This window comes from Montipora foliosa, chromosome 3, assembly GCF_036669935.1.
Source record: "Montipora foliosa isolate CH-2021 chromosome 3, ASM3666993v2, whole genome shotgun sequence".
Taxonomy (NCBI): Eukaryota; Metazoa; Cnidaria; class Anthozoa; order Scleractinia; family Acroporidae; genus Montipora; species Montipora foliosa.
The window spans coordinates 4505980-4520979 of record NC_090871.1 but is presented as its reverse complement, the minus strand read 5'-3'; the positions used below and the strand labels follow the sequence as shown (position 1 = coordinate 4520979).

Genomic DNA, 15000 nt, shown 5'->3' with positions numbered 1-15000 from the left:
GCTCGTCGGTGGTTCGCTTTGTGCTGTAACATAGGGTCTTGGTCTGCTGCAGCAGCGGGGTTTCTGCTTTTTGATCGGCGGCGATGTGGCTGTCGGTTTCCTATTATTATGGGCCTACCCCAAAATACTTCATGGAATCTGGAGAGGTAAACTCAATGGTGGGGTTTGTGGCAGTCATGGCATTCCGAGCCATACGCGGGACACCTTTCTCTCGGTTATAAAGGATGTTCCTGGCCACAATTACCGCATTTCTGCCTTTGTTGACTTGGCCATGCACGACTTTAGCTTTGTTTAAACAGAGTTAACTGAATAGAGTGTAATGTGAAGTGCTAGATATCAATCCCATATGAACCATGTGAGCGTTAGCCCTACAGATGGAAATGGGCCCATACAAGGACAGAGAAAAACTCTGACCAGGGTTTTCTCTGTCCTTGTGTGGGCCCATTTCCATCAGTAGGGCTAACGCTCACATGGTTCATATGGGATTGATATCTAGCACTTCACATTACACTCTATTCAGTTAACTCTGTTTAAAAATATAAGTGCTACACGGCCAACGTTTCTATAAACGTAACCTTTCCTTTAGCTTTGTTTACCTGATTGAGTTCGTGAATATCTTTATGTTTCTCCCCATGTAATTGGCCTAGCTGAGACTGAGTGGCTTCATAAGTTATATCTATGATATCTATGGCCTCGTCGAGTTTGAGCTTTTCGCCCTTTCGAGTAATCTTTTCCTGTACTTTCTTGTGCCTTGTGCCGATGATTTACAGTTGCTAAATTTATAGTCGCTTGTCCGCTTCAGCCATTTCTTTGAAATTGCATTTCGTGGCTTGATTTCGGCAGCGGATCATAAAATCTCCGCTTCTGCCCTGGGCTGCTGTAGCTGATATCTTGGTTTACTTTTGGCGCCACGTGCTTCTCAAATCGCTTCCAAATTTTCTCTAGTTTCGTGTTCTCCGTCTTCTTCCCTGGTCCAACTATTGTACGCTTCCTAATCCTTGCCTTCCAATTCACATTGGAAAGAATGAGGCTGAAAATCAGGTCACAGTACTGTTTGAATTTCGCGAATTCGTCTCGCAAAGATAACTTCTGGAGTTTTGAAGACCAGGCGGCAGGCGTTCGAAGGGGAAGGGACAACCGGCGCGAGGTAGAAGGGAAGGGAATTCCCTCGCGCGCCCTTCTCGTCAGTTCTCCAATGATTCTCTCTTTTCCTTCCCCTTCGAAAGGCTGCCGTCACGCCTGCCACGCCAATCTTGTCGCCAGACTCCGCTTTTCTTCACCAAGAACACGGACTCTAGAGTGCTTTCCATTATGCCAAAGATTCCGGAAATTTCGGTCGGAAATCAAATGGAAAGGCCCGTTTCGGTTTCTTCCGACCGGAATATTCGGGATCTCCTCTGGAGGTGGTCCACTTACTTTGGTTGGAATATTCCGACCGAAATTCGCCGTTCCATTTTTGACAAACCGGTTCTTTGCCCTAATTAGGGAATTCGGAAAAGGAATAAGAAGGGGCAAGAGCCATTCCTATTGGTTGGCCCGGTTTAATCGGAAAAGGTCGTTCCATTTTCCTTCGGTAGCACCCTAGCGCTTGCAAGGCAGGAAGTCCGCAAATCACGGACTTACGGCTCGTCTGCGCAAGGTCAGATATTTGAAACAACATTGGTTGTCAACGGTTACAACAAAAGGGTGCTGACCAAGCGAAAAGCGGACTCTGGGACGAGATTGCTTCCATGCGGGCTATCCAACGGAATGATTAGATTCGGGTTACACGGGGCACTTTTACCGCGGTAAATGGCCCTTTTATCACGGGCTGCATTTAGTGGTGCGTGTGACTGATACTTCCCAAGGTAAATTTCCCGTGGTAAATTTTCATGGATCCGTCAAAAAGATCAGACGAAGCTTCCATAACATTTAACGTGGTAAGATTGAAGGGTGTTTTGATGCCCGAGGTACAAGAGATTAAATTTCCCGTCGATGAATTGCGTGAGATTTCTTTTTACCTCGGTAATCTTCGTACCGTCGCTTGCAACTACCTGTCCATACGCTTGACAAAAACATGTTCTGCCGGCCAATCAAAATTCAAAGTTTTGGCAATCCAACGTCAAAGATTACCCGCCCACTTTGGAACGTTTTGGCGCCACTCCGCAAACACTTCACCGGAAGCAAAGTCAGCAACGCGTACGGGCATTTTGTCTTCTGTAGTTTTGAACACCTTGCTTGAAATTCCTACCTAGCTTATTTATTGCAAACGCCATGTCTTGCCAAACGGCAAATAAATCAGCTACGATCATTTGCGTAACTGGCGCCAAAACGTTCCCAAGTGGGCGGGTAAACTTTGAAGTTTGAGTGTCAAAACGTTGAATTTTGATTGGCCGGCAGAACATGTTTTTGTCAAGCGTGTGGACAGATTGTGGACAGGTAGTTGCAAGTGACGGTAATATGTGACCGCTGGTTAATACGGTATTCTAAAACCCAAGTTTACTTTTTTTGCTTTTACAGAACGATAAATAATTCGCTAGCAAATCTTCAACAACAAAACACGTCCTTTTTATATATATATTTATATTTTTGGATGTTACGTGACCGGAAATAGCTCTCCGGAAGGGCTCCTGTGACAGTCAGTGGGAGAATAATCACGATATTATAGGTGCAGTTACACTCACTATGGTAAATGCCATTTCCCATGGTAAATTATCCCACGGTGCTTCACACTTGGGTTTTAGTATACCGTGTTAACTAAGGGTCACACGTTACGAAGATTACCGAGGTAAAACGAAATCTCACGCAATTCATTGGCGGGAAATTAAATCACAACTTCATCAGCATAGCGATTGGCTCTTATACCTCGGGCATCAAAACACCCTTCCAACTTCCCACGTTAAATGTCATGGGCGCTTCCACTGATCTTTTTGACGTATCCATGGATATTTAACACGGAAAATGTACCTCGGGAAGCGTCGGTCACACTACTAAATACAGTTTCCCGTGGTAAAAAGGCAATTTACCACGGTAAAAGTGCCCCGTGTAACCGCACCTATAGACTTTAGGCGGGTCGCACTAGTGTAAAAAGTTGTTTGTTTTACAAAAAAATCTGTCAACACGTAGTTTTTTCCCGTGCGACCGATTTGTCAGACATTGTCAAAAATGAGCGGAATGTACCAAATGTTCAGAGATGCCGGCACTTAAAATTGCCAAGCTTTGGACCCCGCCAAAAAGCTATCAAACTCACTCATGACGCAATTAGCAAATGAAAAACACGGTAAAATCAAGTTTACTTGTGATTTGGCGCCCATCTTGTTGAGAAGGCTAAGAAGTAGCCATATGCGAGTTCCATGAGTGCTCAGAGCGATGACTCCCGATACAAATAATTATTTTGGTCAGCAAGAAGTCAACCAACGTTCAGTCCGTCTATGCTGTCTGATCTGACACTCCTATTCCAACAACGCTAGCTGGATATTTAAGTTATGAAGTCTGTAAATACAGTGCAGCTTGTACAGATTTGCCATTCTAGCCTGAATGCAAGTTAAAAGCAATAAAAGTCCAACAAAAGCGAAAGCCGCATCTTGTCTTTAATATAGCGTGATATCGTGACACACTTCTAGCGGGAGTGGGAAAGTTTTCTTTTGTACACATTGATGCTTGTATGACAGAAATGCAAATTGCGTGCGACGCTAAACGTAACAAAATAAACGTTACCGGAAACAGATATTTCTCTGAAATTTTGTCACAACATAAACAATTTTGTCCACTACTGCGACCCTTTTAAACTTACTGATAGTAGATCAAAAGGTTTGAGTATAAAAACTGAAGTTTTGGACTAAAAGTTAAACTCAGACTTCTTGTTCTGTATTAACTGATCAGCTATTTTGGCCAAGCCAAGCCCTTGCATGAATGTCATATTATAGACAGTTTCAATCTTAGCTTTAAAGCAGGGACAATAATTTATTGTCACCCAAACCTGGTTTAATGACCTAGTTTCCACATTTCTGTGGAGCAACCAAAATCATGGATTGAATTCCTGTTCACCCTTCCAGGACCATTGACGAATAAAATCGCCTGACATTAGATGGAGGGTGTAAACTACAGGTTGCAGGTCACTATTTCACCTTAGCTGAAACACCCAAAACTTTACTAATCTATGCTAACATTAGGCCTAAAAAATGATGTTTAATTAACGGGGACATAGTTTTTCAGTGAGTTATTAACCCATTTACTCCCAGGGGTTCCCCATTGACGAGTAAAATCATCTCCCCGGTTTTGATGTCGATAGGTTAAGCCTAAGGATGGAATTTTTGTAAATGTTTGGGTTGTTTCAGTTATAGTAAGACAATGACCTGCAACTCTAACCTGCAACCTGCACTTTACACATTCCGGGCATTAGACAGAGCAAAATCTATAAGTGGCCACTGGGAAAGAAAGGCTTAATTAAGAAGCATTAAGAAACTCATTAATAATTCATGTGCCTAACAGCCTCTCAAAACACCAATTATAAAATTTCACGTGTATGAGCTTTATATCCCAATAAAACACTCCTCGTTAGTATTCTTTATATAAAGAATACTAATAAGGCATAGCTTTTTTTTCTTGTATGCTAATATTCACCTCTCACAATTTGAACCATTGTTTTGAGTCCACTAGAGGGACACTCTTTGTGGAATGTTTTTTTAAGCCTTTCAAAAAACTCGCAGCACATGTTTTATCGGGTCTAAAAACACTCGGATACACCTCGTATTTTTAAACCCCGATAAAACACTGCTGCTCATTTTTTAAACATTACCTCAAAACTTTTTCTGGAGTATCCCTGAGCCAACATTGAGAAAATATATCTGTTTTTCATTATTTAACCTACTGCATTCTTTCTCAGGAATACTATGACCAATTTTTCCCTGGATTTCAAAGCTATGTTAACAAAACACTAAGTGGCCCAACTGGATCAAAGAGAAAATGATGTCAAAGACTCACAAGTTTAATAATGTAATGCATGTGAATGCAGCTGACAGACTTGTAAATAAGCTGCATTTATACACTGAAATCTTAAGCTAATGAGCAAGTTGATGTCACTTTTCTTAAGATCCAACCCTCTGAGGTCCAATCGGTCAGTTTTGATGTGAATAAGGTAATTGCAAACCATGAAATCCAAAACATACACTCAAAGCATTTTGGATAAAAATCAAAGGAACGCACAAAGTAATTTGTCATGGTCACAATTTAAGTTATCATAAAGAGAGTGTTAAGTTTTTAAAAAAAATCATAATGGCACTTTTTAAGGTAAAGACCTGAGAAAGTTGATAGAGCTACTGGTATTCGATGAGGAAAGTTATCGCTGGTACATAGCCATTGTCATGTGGCTCAATAATTCATCCTACAAAAAATTGGCCATTTCCAAGTTCATGTCTGCCTCCTGTTCAAAGCGAGTTTAAGTGCGAAGTTTTTCTTATGAAAATTGCTTTTCATTGATATTTAATTAAAGTAGAACTTATTACCATCACAAAAACTTTGCACTTAGACGCACTTTGAAGAGGAGGCAGACATGAACTTGAAAATAGCCTGTAGGCCACTTTGGAAAATACCATTATTCTCTTTGTTTCAAAGTTTGTGTAAGCATTGTTGTTTCCAGTTTCTCTTGGGACTTACAATGGTTCCAAGAAAAAACAAAAGCAACGCTTTTGCAAAATTTGGGGGGACAAACAAAGAGTATTATGGTCTTTTCCAAAGTGGCCTATTTAAGGCCACGAGATTTGCTGCCTCCATAGAATAGAATGAATGAATACTTGTTATAATCTTTGTTACAACTGTCATTTCAGCAATTTTTGTTCCCAGTTACTTGAACTACAGTAGGTCAACTTCAGTTTGTGCTTAAATCCAGGCATTCTCCACAAGCAGAGATATTTACTCAAATTCCATGTCAAATATGTTTGTTTTATTATGTCAGCATTGCTTAAAAGTCAACAAAATTTGTGTCACAAAAAATTGTGAAATATCAGTTTTAGTCAAGATAAACAACAATTGTTATTGCCTCCTGCTCATGTTTGTGTGCATCCACAGTTTAAACAGTAGCCTTTTGTTTCCACTGCCATTTCTGATTTTTAATTAAGCTGTGCAAACAGTAATTTGCCTGACAGGACATATCAAGCTGGTAAATAAATGCTGCAATGAATAACTGTGGGTGTGTTAACATTCTGGGACAACGTGAAAGTGAATGTCGTTATTCATCCAGATTCAATTCTAGTGAGGAATTATTTAAATCTTTTTTCTAACAAACTTCACTGATGAAGACTGATGGTTTCAGTGGAAACATCTGTTAATACTTAAGACCAAAATTCCAGAAAAAGATTTAAATAATTCCTCATTCTGGAGCAAGCAGTTATTCAAAACTGTTTTAGGAACTACACTGTAGAGCATTTTGCGATGTTCCTCACTGTGTTTGCAAATAGCACTTTTAAGGAGCAATTTATTGATTGTCACAACGTCTTGCAGGGATCACATTTGATCTTGATCTTGCACATTTCATCTTGCTGGGTCACATTTGCTGGCAAGACATTGTGGAGATCAAGAAAAAGCTCCTTAAACATGCTATTTGCAGACAATGTAAGGAAAATCACAAAATAATCCACGACAGAGACAACTTGAAGAACTACATTGTAGCCTTTTTTTTTTTGCAATCCAGTCTAGAGTGTCTCTCAAGTTTGAATGACAAAGCCTAAAGGCTTGGAAAATGACTCAAGTCGCTCACAAAAAAAAAAAATTTAAGGTGGACACTAATGAAAACCAAAAGCACAAAAGTCAAACCAGTTACCTGCAGATATTTGCAGTACTTTTTTATTAATAACTGGTGTAAGCTTTTACAACAGTCTCTTAAAATCTATTCGAAAACTGACATCCAAGTGATTATTTGATTTCTATTTCCCTCATTACTAGTCGAGATGTCGCAATATTCACAGCGACACGAACAATATCATTGACAAGCTTATTCAATTTTTTTGGTCCCAATGAATGCAAGCCAATTATAATTACCGAGGAAACCTTTTCTTATGTTGAAAAATCAGAAAATTCGGCCCATGTCCAACGCTTTAAACACAGAAAAAAAAACAAAAACTAAAATATAGGGACATGCATGATAACAAAAAAGATTACAGCACTAGGTATGCTTGGTATTCAACTTAAAATCCTGGTTTCCATGCGAGCGAACGCCGTTTACCTCCTTAACCTCGGCTTTCATCGTCACGGATACAAAAGACTATTAACGATTTTAAGCGTCGATTGCCATTCAAGCACAGCGCAAGTTTATTAAACCCCTCCGGTTGGCATAACAAACCAATACACAACAGCCTAGTGCATATCAAAGATCAAGTTCCTTTGTAATTAAAACTTACATTTTAAATGTATCTTGATTTTCGATTAATAGTGTTAATAATAAAATATCTTATTGGATATCGATATCGAGACACAAATGACATTAACAAACGAGAAAAATACTTCCAAATTCGAATAAGAAACTTACCGAATTAGAGCACGTGCACTTTGCTTTTGTACGCAAGTTACTTCACACACACACAAATAATACCTCCAGTAGCTTCAGTAGCACTGCAAGAAGTAAAGCGCCTAATTTTAAGTTCCACGAGACCTCTAATAATTAACGTTTCCGTATATGACAATGACTTTTAGGACTCAGAGGTAGAAGGTTTCTTTTTCTTCTGTTTTAGCGGATTTCTACAATTCATCGAGCGGGCCCACGCATCCGCAATAATTTCATCGGAAGGGCAGGTTCTCGTGAAAGCCACAACGCTCGGGCTTGCAGGATCACCATCTTTACCTGAAGCTGCATCCATGTAGCGGTGAATGGCTTGAAATTCTTCAGGAATTTCAAAATCTTTGAACACCTTTGACACGGTTTTAATGTGTAAAAGCTTGGGTAACAAGATGCAATCGGGTAAAAGCAAAGAATCACCGCCGAGATATTTCCCTGGCATGCTATCTGAAAGAAGGAACGTATCCAAATTCCTTAGTTCTTCAATTAAGTTCGCCTTTAACCTCTCATCGGTAGATGGGTCAGTGTTTTTTAAAAACAGGCAGAATTTATGATAAACCGCACTCCCAGCGCCTTTCCACACACACTTATTCACTTCATCGTTTTTGCTTGCAAGGGGGGGTTGAAGCTTTTCAAGGAATTCTTCGATTTTAGCAGGGTCTTCCAACAGCATGTCGCCGAACTGTAAGGCTGGTAACTTTTTCATACTACTGGTCTTAATCGCATCCACGAGACTGATGTTGACTGAGACATCTTTTAATACAAGCATCATCATAAATCTCTGAGCAAATACATCAGCGCCAAAATCACTGTCGTGGATCGTCGAGGCCTGTAAAAACGAACAAACAAAATGATCAGTGAATGTCTTCTTCCTCACAAAAACAATGGGAAATTTTCGACTCCAACTTGCCTAAATTACCTTAACATATAGAGTTAGACCCGAATCTTCGGCCATGTCGGAAAACAAGGCAGTGAAGCGCCAGAGAACGGAGGCCAACCAACGAAACAGTCCGTAAACTGAACAAGTTAAATTCAGGGCGCACCCATTCTGGTACCCAGTTCTCCAAGTACTTCATTCTCAGATATGAGGGAGGGGTAGATGAGGTTTTTTCATTACATCTCTCTACCAAATCTGGTCACTTTTTTTCTTTGCTCAATTCTACACACACAAAATCTTTATTTGTACACAATGGAAACTTGTGGGGTTGTGTACAGCCAAAAGGTGAAACAAACTTTTAAAATTCTCGGCATTTAAACTAGCTTAACGAGATAAATTCAATTGACTAATATTGTGGTATGAATTAAGAATATTGAAATTTCTTCATTCCAAAAATCAAAACGTGTCGCACTTTTCCAAGTTTTTGATAAGGGACCTAATATATCCACATAGTCAAGAACATATCCATTCGATTGTCCGAAAGCATTCCATAGGGTGGCACCTCGATAAGATAACTCGGAAATGGCTTACGCAACTTTTTACATCTCCTTGTCCGACCCCAGTTCAAAGAGAAGACGAACGATTGCTGCATCGTCCGAATTCAGTTCATCCTCAGTTTCCGATAGGAAACCGTGAGCATCCTCTTCAAGTTAATTATTTTCGGCGTTCAATGACTTTTTATAATTTGCCAAACTCATCAACCAGAAGGAAAGATAATGTATCGAGTACTTGACACATAACACTTTGTGGAATGCACAGTGTTCGGTAAATGTAGCGTTTCATTGGTCCATAAAGTAATAAAAACTCAACAAGCGGATTGGGGTCATTGGATGTAACTCTTTAGAAGATTCAACCATTGTTCGCGAGGTGTGCTGTGAAAGGAGTGTCAGTCCTGCAAAACAACTCCGAGTGCAAACTCGAACCAAGACAACGTACACTGTATTCATGTTATCGGGTCTACTGAAAAACGAGCACTAAACGTGTTATTTTATATACCTTTTTCCAAAATGGTACATTGGTAAATATAGAGGTGACATCGTAGGATACTAGAGTATCACCTCTGTTGATCTCGAGGCTCAAGTTGTACTTCGTTGACAAACTCAAACGTGTCTATTACCGTGTACTGATTGCATGAGAGTGGTTTCAATTTCTCATCCAGCCACTTAGCCAACGCATAGTTGTAAGTATGGGTAGCGGAGAGAATTGGGCGCATAGCAAGTTTTTCCTTATGCGTCTTAGGTAGGCCATATTAGGTGCGCGAGTCTAGAACCTTTGGGGCGGATGGAGTCGGCAATGGGCTTGGGTAATACTTTAGATATGGCAGCACTAAACTTGCTTTTCGCGTTGTAAAAGCGGATGATAATATTTCACTGGCCTTCCTCTTGTTCCAAAATGACCGTCATTAAGATATTCTTTTGTTTTTATTCAAATCAGGCCTTCGAACATGAATGCACCTGATAGATAAAAATTGAAAGTTCGAGACCTGAGATGAATACATTACAATTGTCAAACCTTATCAAGAAACAGAAGACTTCGTGAATGCCCTGGAGCACACTTGCGTTTCACACCAACAGGAAAACATTTACATGCTTTGTTACTGCCACTTATGTATTAGTTCTGCCAAAGGTAAATTTATTTTTCTCGAATTTTTTGTCAACCAGAAGATCAAACAACATCTGAAACCGCGCGAAGTCATAGATCAAGCCGTCTATTGTCAACCAACAATCCCTTGTTTATCAATTTAAATGTGACCTTTGTGATGCAGGTTGTGTTGGTTACACGCGGCGGCATTTGCATCAACGCGTAGACGATCACAAGAATGCGTCTTCCTCAATTGGAAAACATTTCCGAGTGAAACATTCTTATGTGCGCAATGATCTTACCAAAAATTTTACCATCTTAAAAAAAGTGCAAAAACAATTCTGACTGTCTCATTTTCGAAATGTTTTTTTGTTAGTGAACAGAGACCAAGTTTCAATGTACAGTCAGACTCAATTCGTGCGAAAGTTTTTTAATCATTTCTAATTATGTTATTCTTGCATGTTTTTTAACACCCCTTTTTTACATTTTCATACTTTACATACTTTTACTTCTTTGTTTTATACTTATACTTGTGAAAAAAATTTTATCTTCACTTTAAGCTTGATAATGACCGAAGTTCGGTCGAAAGGTCGCGTGTTTTTACGGTTAGTTTTTACTTCAAATTACTTTACAGCATATAGAGCGTTTCACGTCACTGCGGCCATATTGGTCTTCCAAAACAAAGGAGTGGAGTAGTGGCCATGATGGTGTACCAAACTAATCCTCCGGGAATTGAACTCTATTTTTATGCAAATAGTTCCTTTTGTTTCAGTAATGAAATATGGCTGCTGGTCACGTGAGTGAAAACGCTTCATAATGTCGTTGCTGTTGTTATTTCATTCAAATTGAAATTGTATCTGTTGTTTCTAAAGTCATGAATGGGACGAATTGAGTAGTTCCAGCTTGCGACCTTAGAAACTTCTACGAGGGTCAGTCCCAGTCCCAGTGGCAAGTTTTCCTAGAAAGTCCCAGCCCCTGCTACTAATTCCCAACGGGAGTTATTATAGCTAGGGAAAGTACACTTTTAGACGGCATCGATATGTGTTATGAAGCAGTTAATGACAAGTCTCAAAACGAAACATGAGATTTTTGGAGAAGACAGAGCGAGGTATACTGTGTATCTACATGGGATTGCTTACTCAAATTTCCCTCCGAAGAAGTCCTGGTATCAACCTCCCGTTTCACAATCATCATCATAGATTCAACAGCATAAGTATCCTCGGAGTCTCCGCCCTTTTGACGGCAACACCAGATACAGTGTATAAGGCAGAAAATTGGTGCGATCACAAACCAGAGAAAGTATGGGACTTTAATGTTTGTACTGAAAACTTGAAGCAAGGAAGCCGGGCATCATAGTCATAGATAAGAGGAAGAAGAAAGCGAATCTGATCGATATCCATAAAGCTGTCACGGCCTGCAAATCATTAACCTTGCTCCAGACTACATGGGAGCACTGTTCTCTGACCGTTAAAGAGTAGCCAACTATTCTTTGAGGGACACCATGGGCAAACTGACTATTCCAAAACCCCGCACAAACTATCTAAAAAGTAGTTTCAGCTACAGCGGTGCGGTGCTTCTATCTATCTATCTAACATATTGTGTTCCTCAGGGGTCGATTTTAGGTCCACTGCATGGAGTGGCGAGGCTATTTGCTGACGACACAAATTTAACGTTTTCAGGCTATAGTTTGCCTTCTCTGCAAAGTAAAATGACCAAGGATCTCAGGGGAATAGTATCTTGGCTTTCCGTAAGGGTTAAACCTGCATTAAAACTAGATAATCTTAGTGGCATTTACGGGTTAGAGTAGGCCCAGTAGAATGAGCCTTTCTATAAGCCCAGTGATTGGGAGACCTGCGAGTACTTCATTTCCCAACCAAGTTATCTATTTTTAATTTCAGCTTCGAATTTCTCTTGAGGACGTGAGGATAAGGTAAGTGCTCGACCCAGTTCAAAGTCCACATGTGAATCTCCTGTTCCTACATGTCACTTTTAAGATATATCCACTAGTAAAACTGCTTTTTCCTCGGTCCAGTCTATCCGAATGGAAATTACGGTTAAATGTCAAATGGAACAGTCATTTTCAGGAAAGTCCTTTTGGAAAATGTAGAGCACTATCAGAGGTACTGATTTCCCGCTCTTGCGTTCCAGGCTTATTTCGCGCCAAATCGAGTCACGAGGGAAGGGAAGGCTGGGAACCAAGCTTTGATTCACTTGGAAAATCGCTCAACACTATGCAATGATCACTCCAACCGGAATTTCCAACAAATGGTAAGCACCCTTCGATTCTGGGTTTACATCAAACCTCAACGTCGTTTTTGTGATTGACTTAACTTCAATGTTTTGGATTCTTACACGTATTTTCTACTTAACTCCGCCTCGTGAGTCCACAACATTTTGACCACTGTGATGACGAATGTCGTTGTCGATAAGAGTACAGACAACGCTGAACCACTTTCGGTTTGTTTTCAGTTTACTACAATATTCAATGCCAAAGCAAGTTTTTATTTCAGAACGAGACCAAAATCATGACACAAAGAAAGAGCAAGCGGTGTCTATAACTTCCTCGCAATATGATTGGTTTATTTCCCATAATGGGCTTTCCTGATTGGCTATTACATTGCGTGACAAATTGACGCGAGCATAACGCGTGTAGCGTTGTCTAGACTCTTATCGACAACGGCAAATTAGCCAATCAGATTGCGAGATTACAAGCAAATGTGGTAAAAAGCTAGTGAGGACCGTGAATCAAGGAAAAGGCTAAACCGGTCAGTGTAAAACATCGACTGCTGACCCGGACTGCGCACCGGGTATAAAACGCGGATTGAAGGATGCGGACTGTAGGCACAAAACGCGGACTTAGTACAAAACACTGTGAAAAAGGCACAGAGCAACGAAATGGCGTCAGGCTGACGAAATGAATTGAATTCCGACATGGGAATGGTGGAAATTATGTGACGCGCCATATAAATGTCACGTGATAGATGTTAGCTGACGGTTCTTCTTTGATCCTTCGCGGATCACCAGCTTTATGTTTAGAAATCGAGAAATTTGAAGGACTTCAGTTGGAGACGCCATTGTGATATTTAGACTGGGGTCTGTTTACCTTTTCGCAAAATAACTGTTTTGTTGCAATTGATACAACTTTTTGTTCACCTCAGTGTCGCACGGGTCCGTCTGTAAACAGCACTCGACCAAGAGAACAACTGTTGTAGTCCATGTCCTGATTTACGCGTACACATTGCCGTCTTCATCTTTAGCCTCTTACGCAGACTTTGGTAGTAAAGATTCAGCGATTGCGTGACGAGCCAAAACACTCCTCGTGTGTGTTCATCCGGCCATCCTGGCATTATCTACGACAACAATACTCAGAGGACTTCAATATAAAAGATGGCAATATACGAAGAGATGAAGTTTATGCCTAAAATGTTTCCGTTCTTCCCTATAACAATTTTTTCTCTCCCTCTAGTGTTAAACTCGTGGAGTAAAGTACAATTTTGAGATGAAATCTCTACTCCCACTTTCTCTTGCTCAGTCGATGTTGTATCTGAGTATTTCTGTGTAAGTGACAATATTTTTAAATGGAATAAGAGGACCTTCAAACCCCTTTTTAAAAATCTGTATCTGGGCCAGTACAATCCAAGTTCTGTTCCATATTCCATTTTTTGATACTCAGTCCTTGTTTCATACCTAGTCCTCAGTCCGCATTTTAAACCTGGTCCGCGTTTTATTCCAGGTCCTCAGTCCGGGTTTAAGCGTACATAACGGTTATTTGGGCCGTTGGTAAAATCAGAATCGGGTCGGGCCGGACCGGACCGGACCTGACCGGACAGAATCGGATCGGATCGGATCGGATCGTATCGACAAAACTCGGACCGGATCAATAAAAAAATTTCCGCCAAAAGTAGACAAAATCTCTGAGGCACCAGTGAAGGTCCCTTCCCACTTTGGCAGGTGTGGAAGTGAGAATCCGGTTAACTTATGACTGTAAGAGATACCGTAATTTTATAATTTTCCCAGTATTGTTAAGAAAAAGTATTAAATACTTTAAAATATCAGCGTAGCATCTGTTTTCTGGTTTTGATTGAAATCAATAATAATAATAATAACAATAATAATAATAATAATAATAATAATAATAATAATAATAATAATAATAATAATAATAATAATAACTTTACTTTATAACTAAATTGTATTTAAAATTTTATCTATTGAAAAAGCTATCCTTAAATCGTTTTGTATTCAATTTAGGTCTGGCAGAAGATGGCGCACGTGATTGATAAGAAGTAACTTTAGCCTTTGGTGCTAAATGATACAGTGGGTGGCAGGAATCACCCTCAGTCTTTAAAAATAATTTTCCATCACATTCTTCTAGAAGATTACAAATATTTACGTGATGTATCGTATATCGTTAACAACAGTTTATATGTAAACAAATATCCACAATTGCACTTAACTCTATCATTGCGTCACGGAATGTGACTGTGGACTTCGGACTACGGAATTGAAACTGTATATTTACCAAGATATTGTTACATAAAAAAAACCTACTGCAACACTATGAACTTAAAGGCAGTCGGCTACAGATCCTTCGAACAAAGTGTAGGCTACCCATAGCCTCTTGTTGTTAATGCACTGCGGGTTTCGATATTCATCTACTGATCTTGCAACGAGAGTCGTACTTTTGAGGCAGCATATTTCCTCGATCTGAGGCCCAAAGTGGTTGGATCATGAACTGTTGGGAATTCCGGTGTTTGGCACCGAGGAGTACCGTACTCACACAACTGATTGGACCAGTTTCCTTGGTTAAGATGTTAAATGCAGAGTAGTTAACAGCATCTTTCACTTTAGATATTCTTTGTTTCACAGCGAGTCAGAAATCATGGTACAAGAAGCGGGTACGAGAAGCGGGAGCTTTGAGAAGTAGTGAAAATTATTAGTCTATAGCCAGATA

At 39.9% G+C, this 15000-nt stretch overlaps 1 protein-coding gene across 1 annotated transcript; it reads right to left on the bottom strand.

Moving 5' to 3' along the window:
• Window positions 1-6788: 6788 nt before the first annotated feature.
• On the bottom strand, window positions 6789-8597 carry LOC137996530 (chloride intracellular channel protein 1-like). Its single transcript, XM_068841973.1, has 2 exons — window positions 8448-8597; window positions 6789-8357 (listed from the first exon to the last, which is right to left on the bottom strand). Exons 1-2 carry the CDS (start codon window positions 8481-8483, stop codon window positions 7662-7664), a joined length of 732 nt encoding a protein of 243 aa, XP_068698074.1. The 5' UTR covers window positions 8484-8597; the 3' UTR covers window positions 6789-7661.
• Window positions 8598-15000: the final 6403 nt, after the last annotated feature.

What these genes read in the sequence shown, in the direction of transcription:
- LOC137996530 (XM_068841973.1), bottom strand. Translation starts at nt 8,483, where the DNA reads ATGGCCGAAGATTCGGGTCTAACTCTATATGTTAAG. An exon ending in GTCTAACTCTATATGTTAAG is followed by an intron (nt 8,358 to 8,447) that starts GTAATTTAGGCA and finishes TCGTTTTTACAG; the next exon opens with GCCTCGACGATCCACGACAG.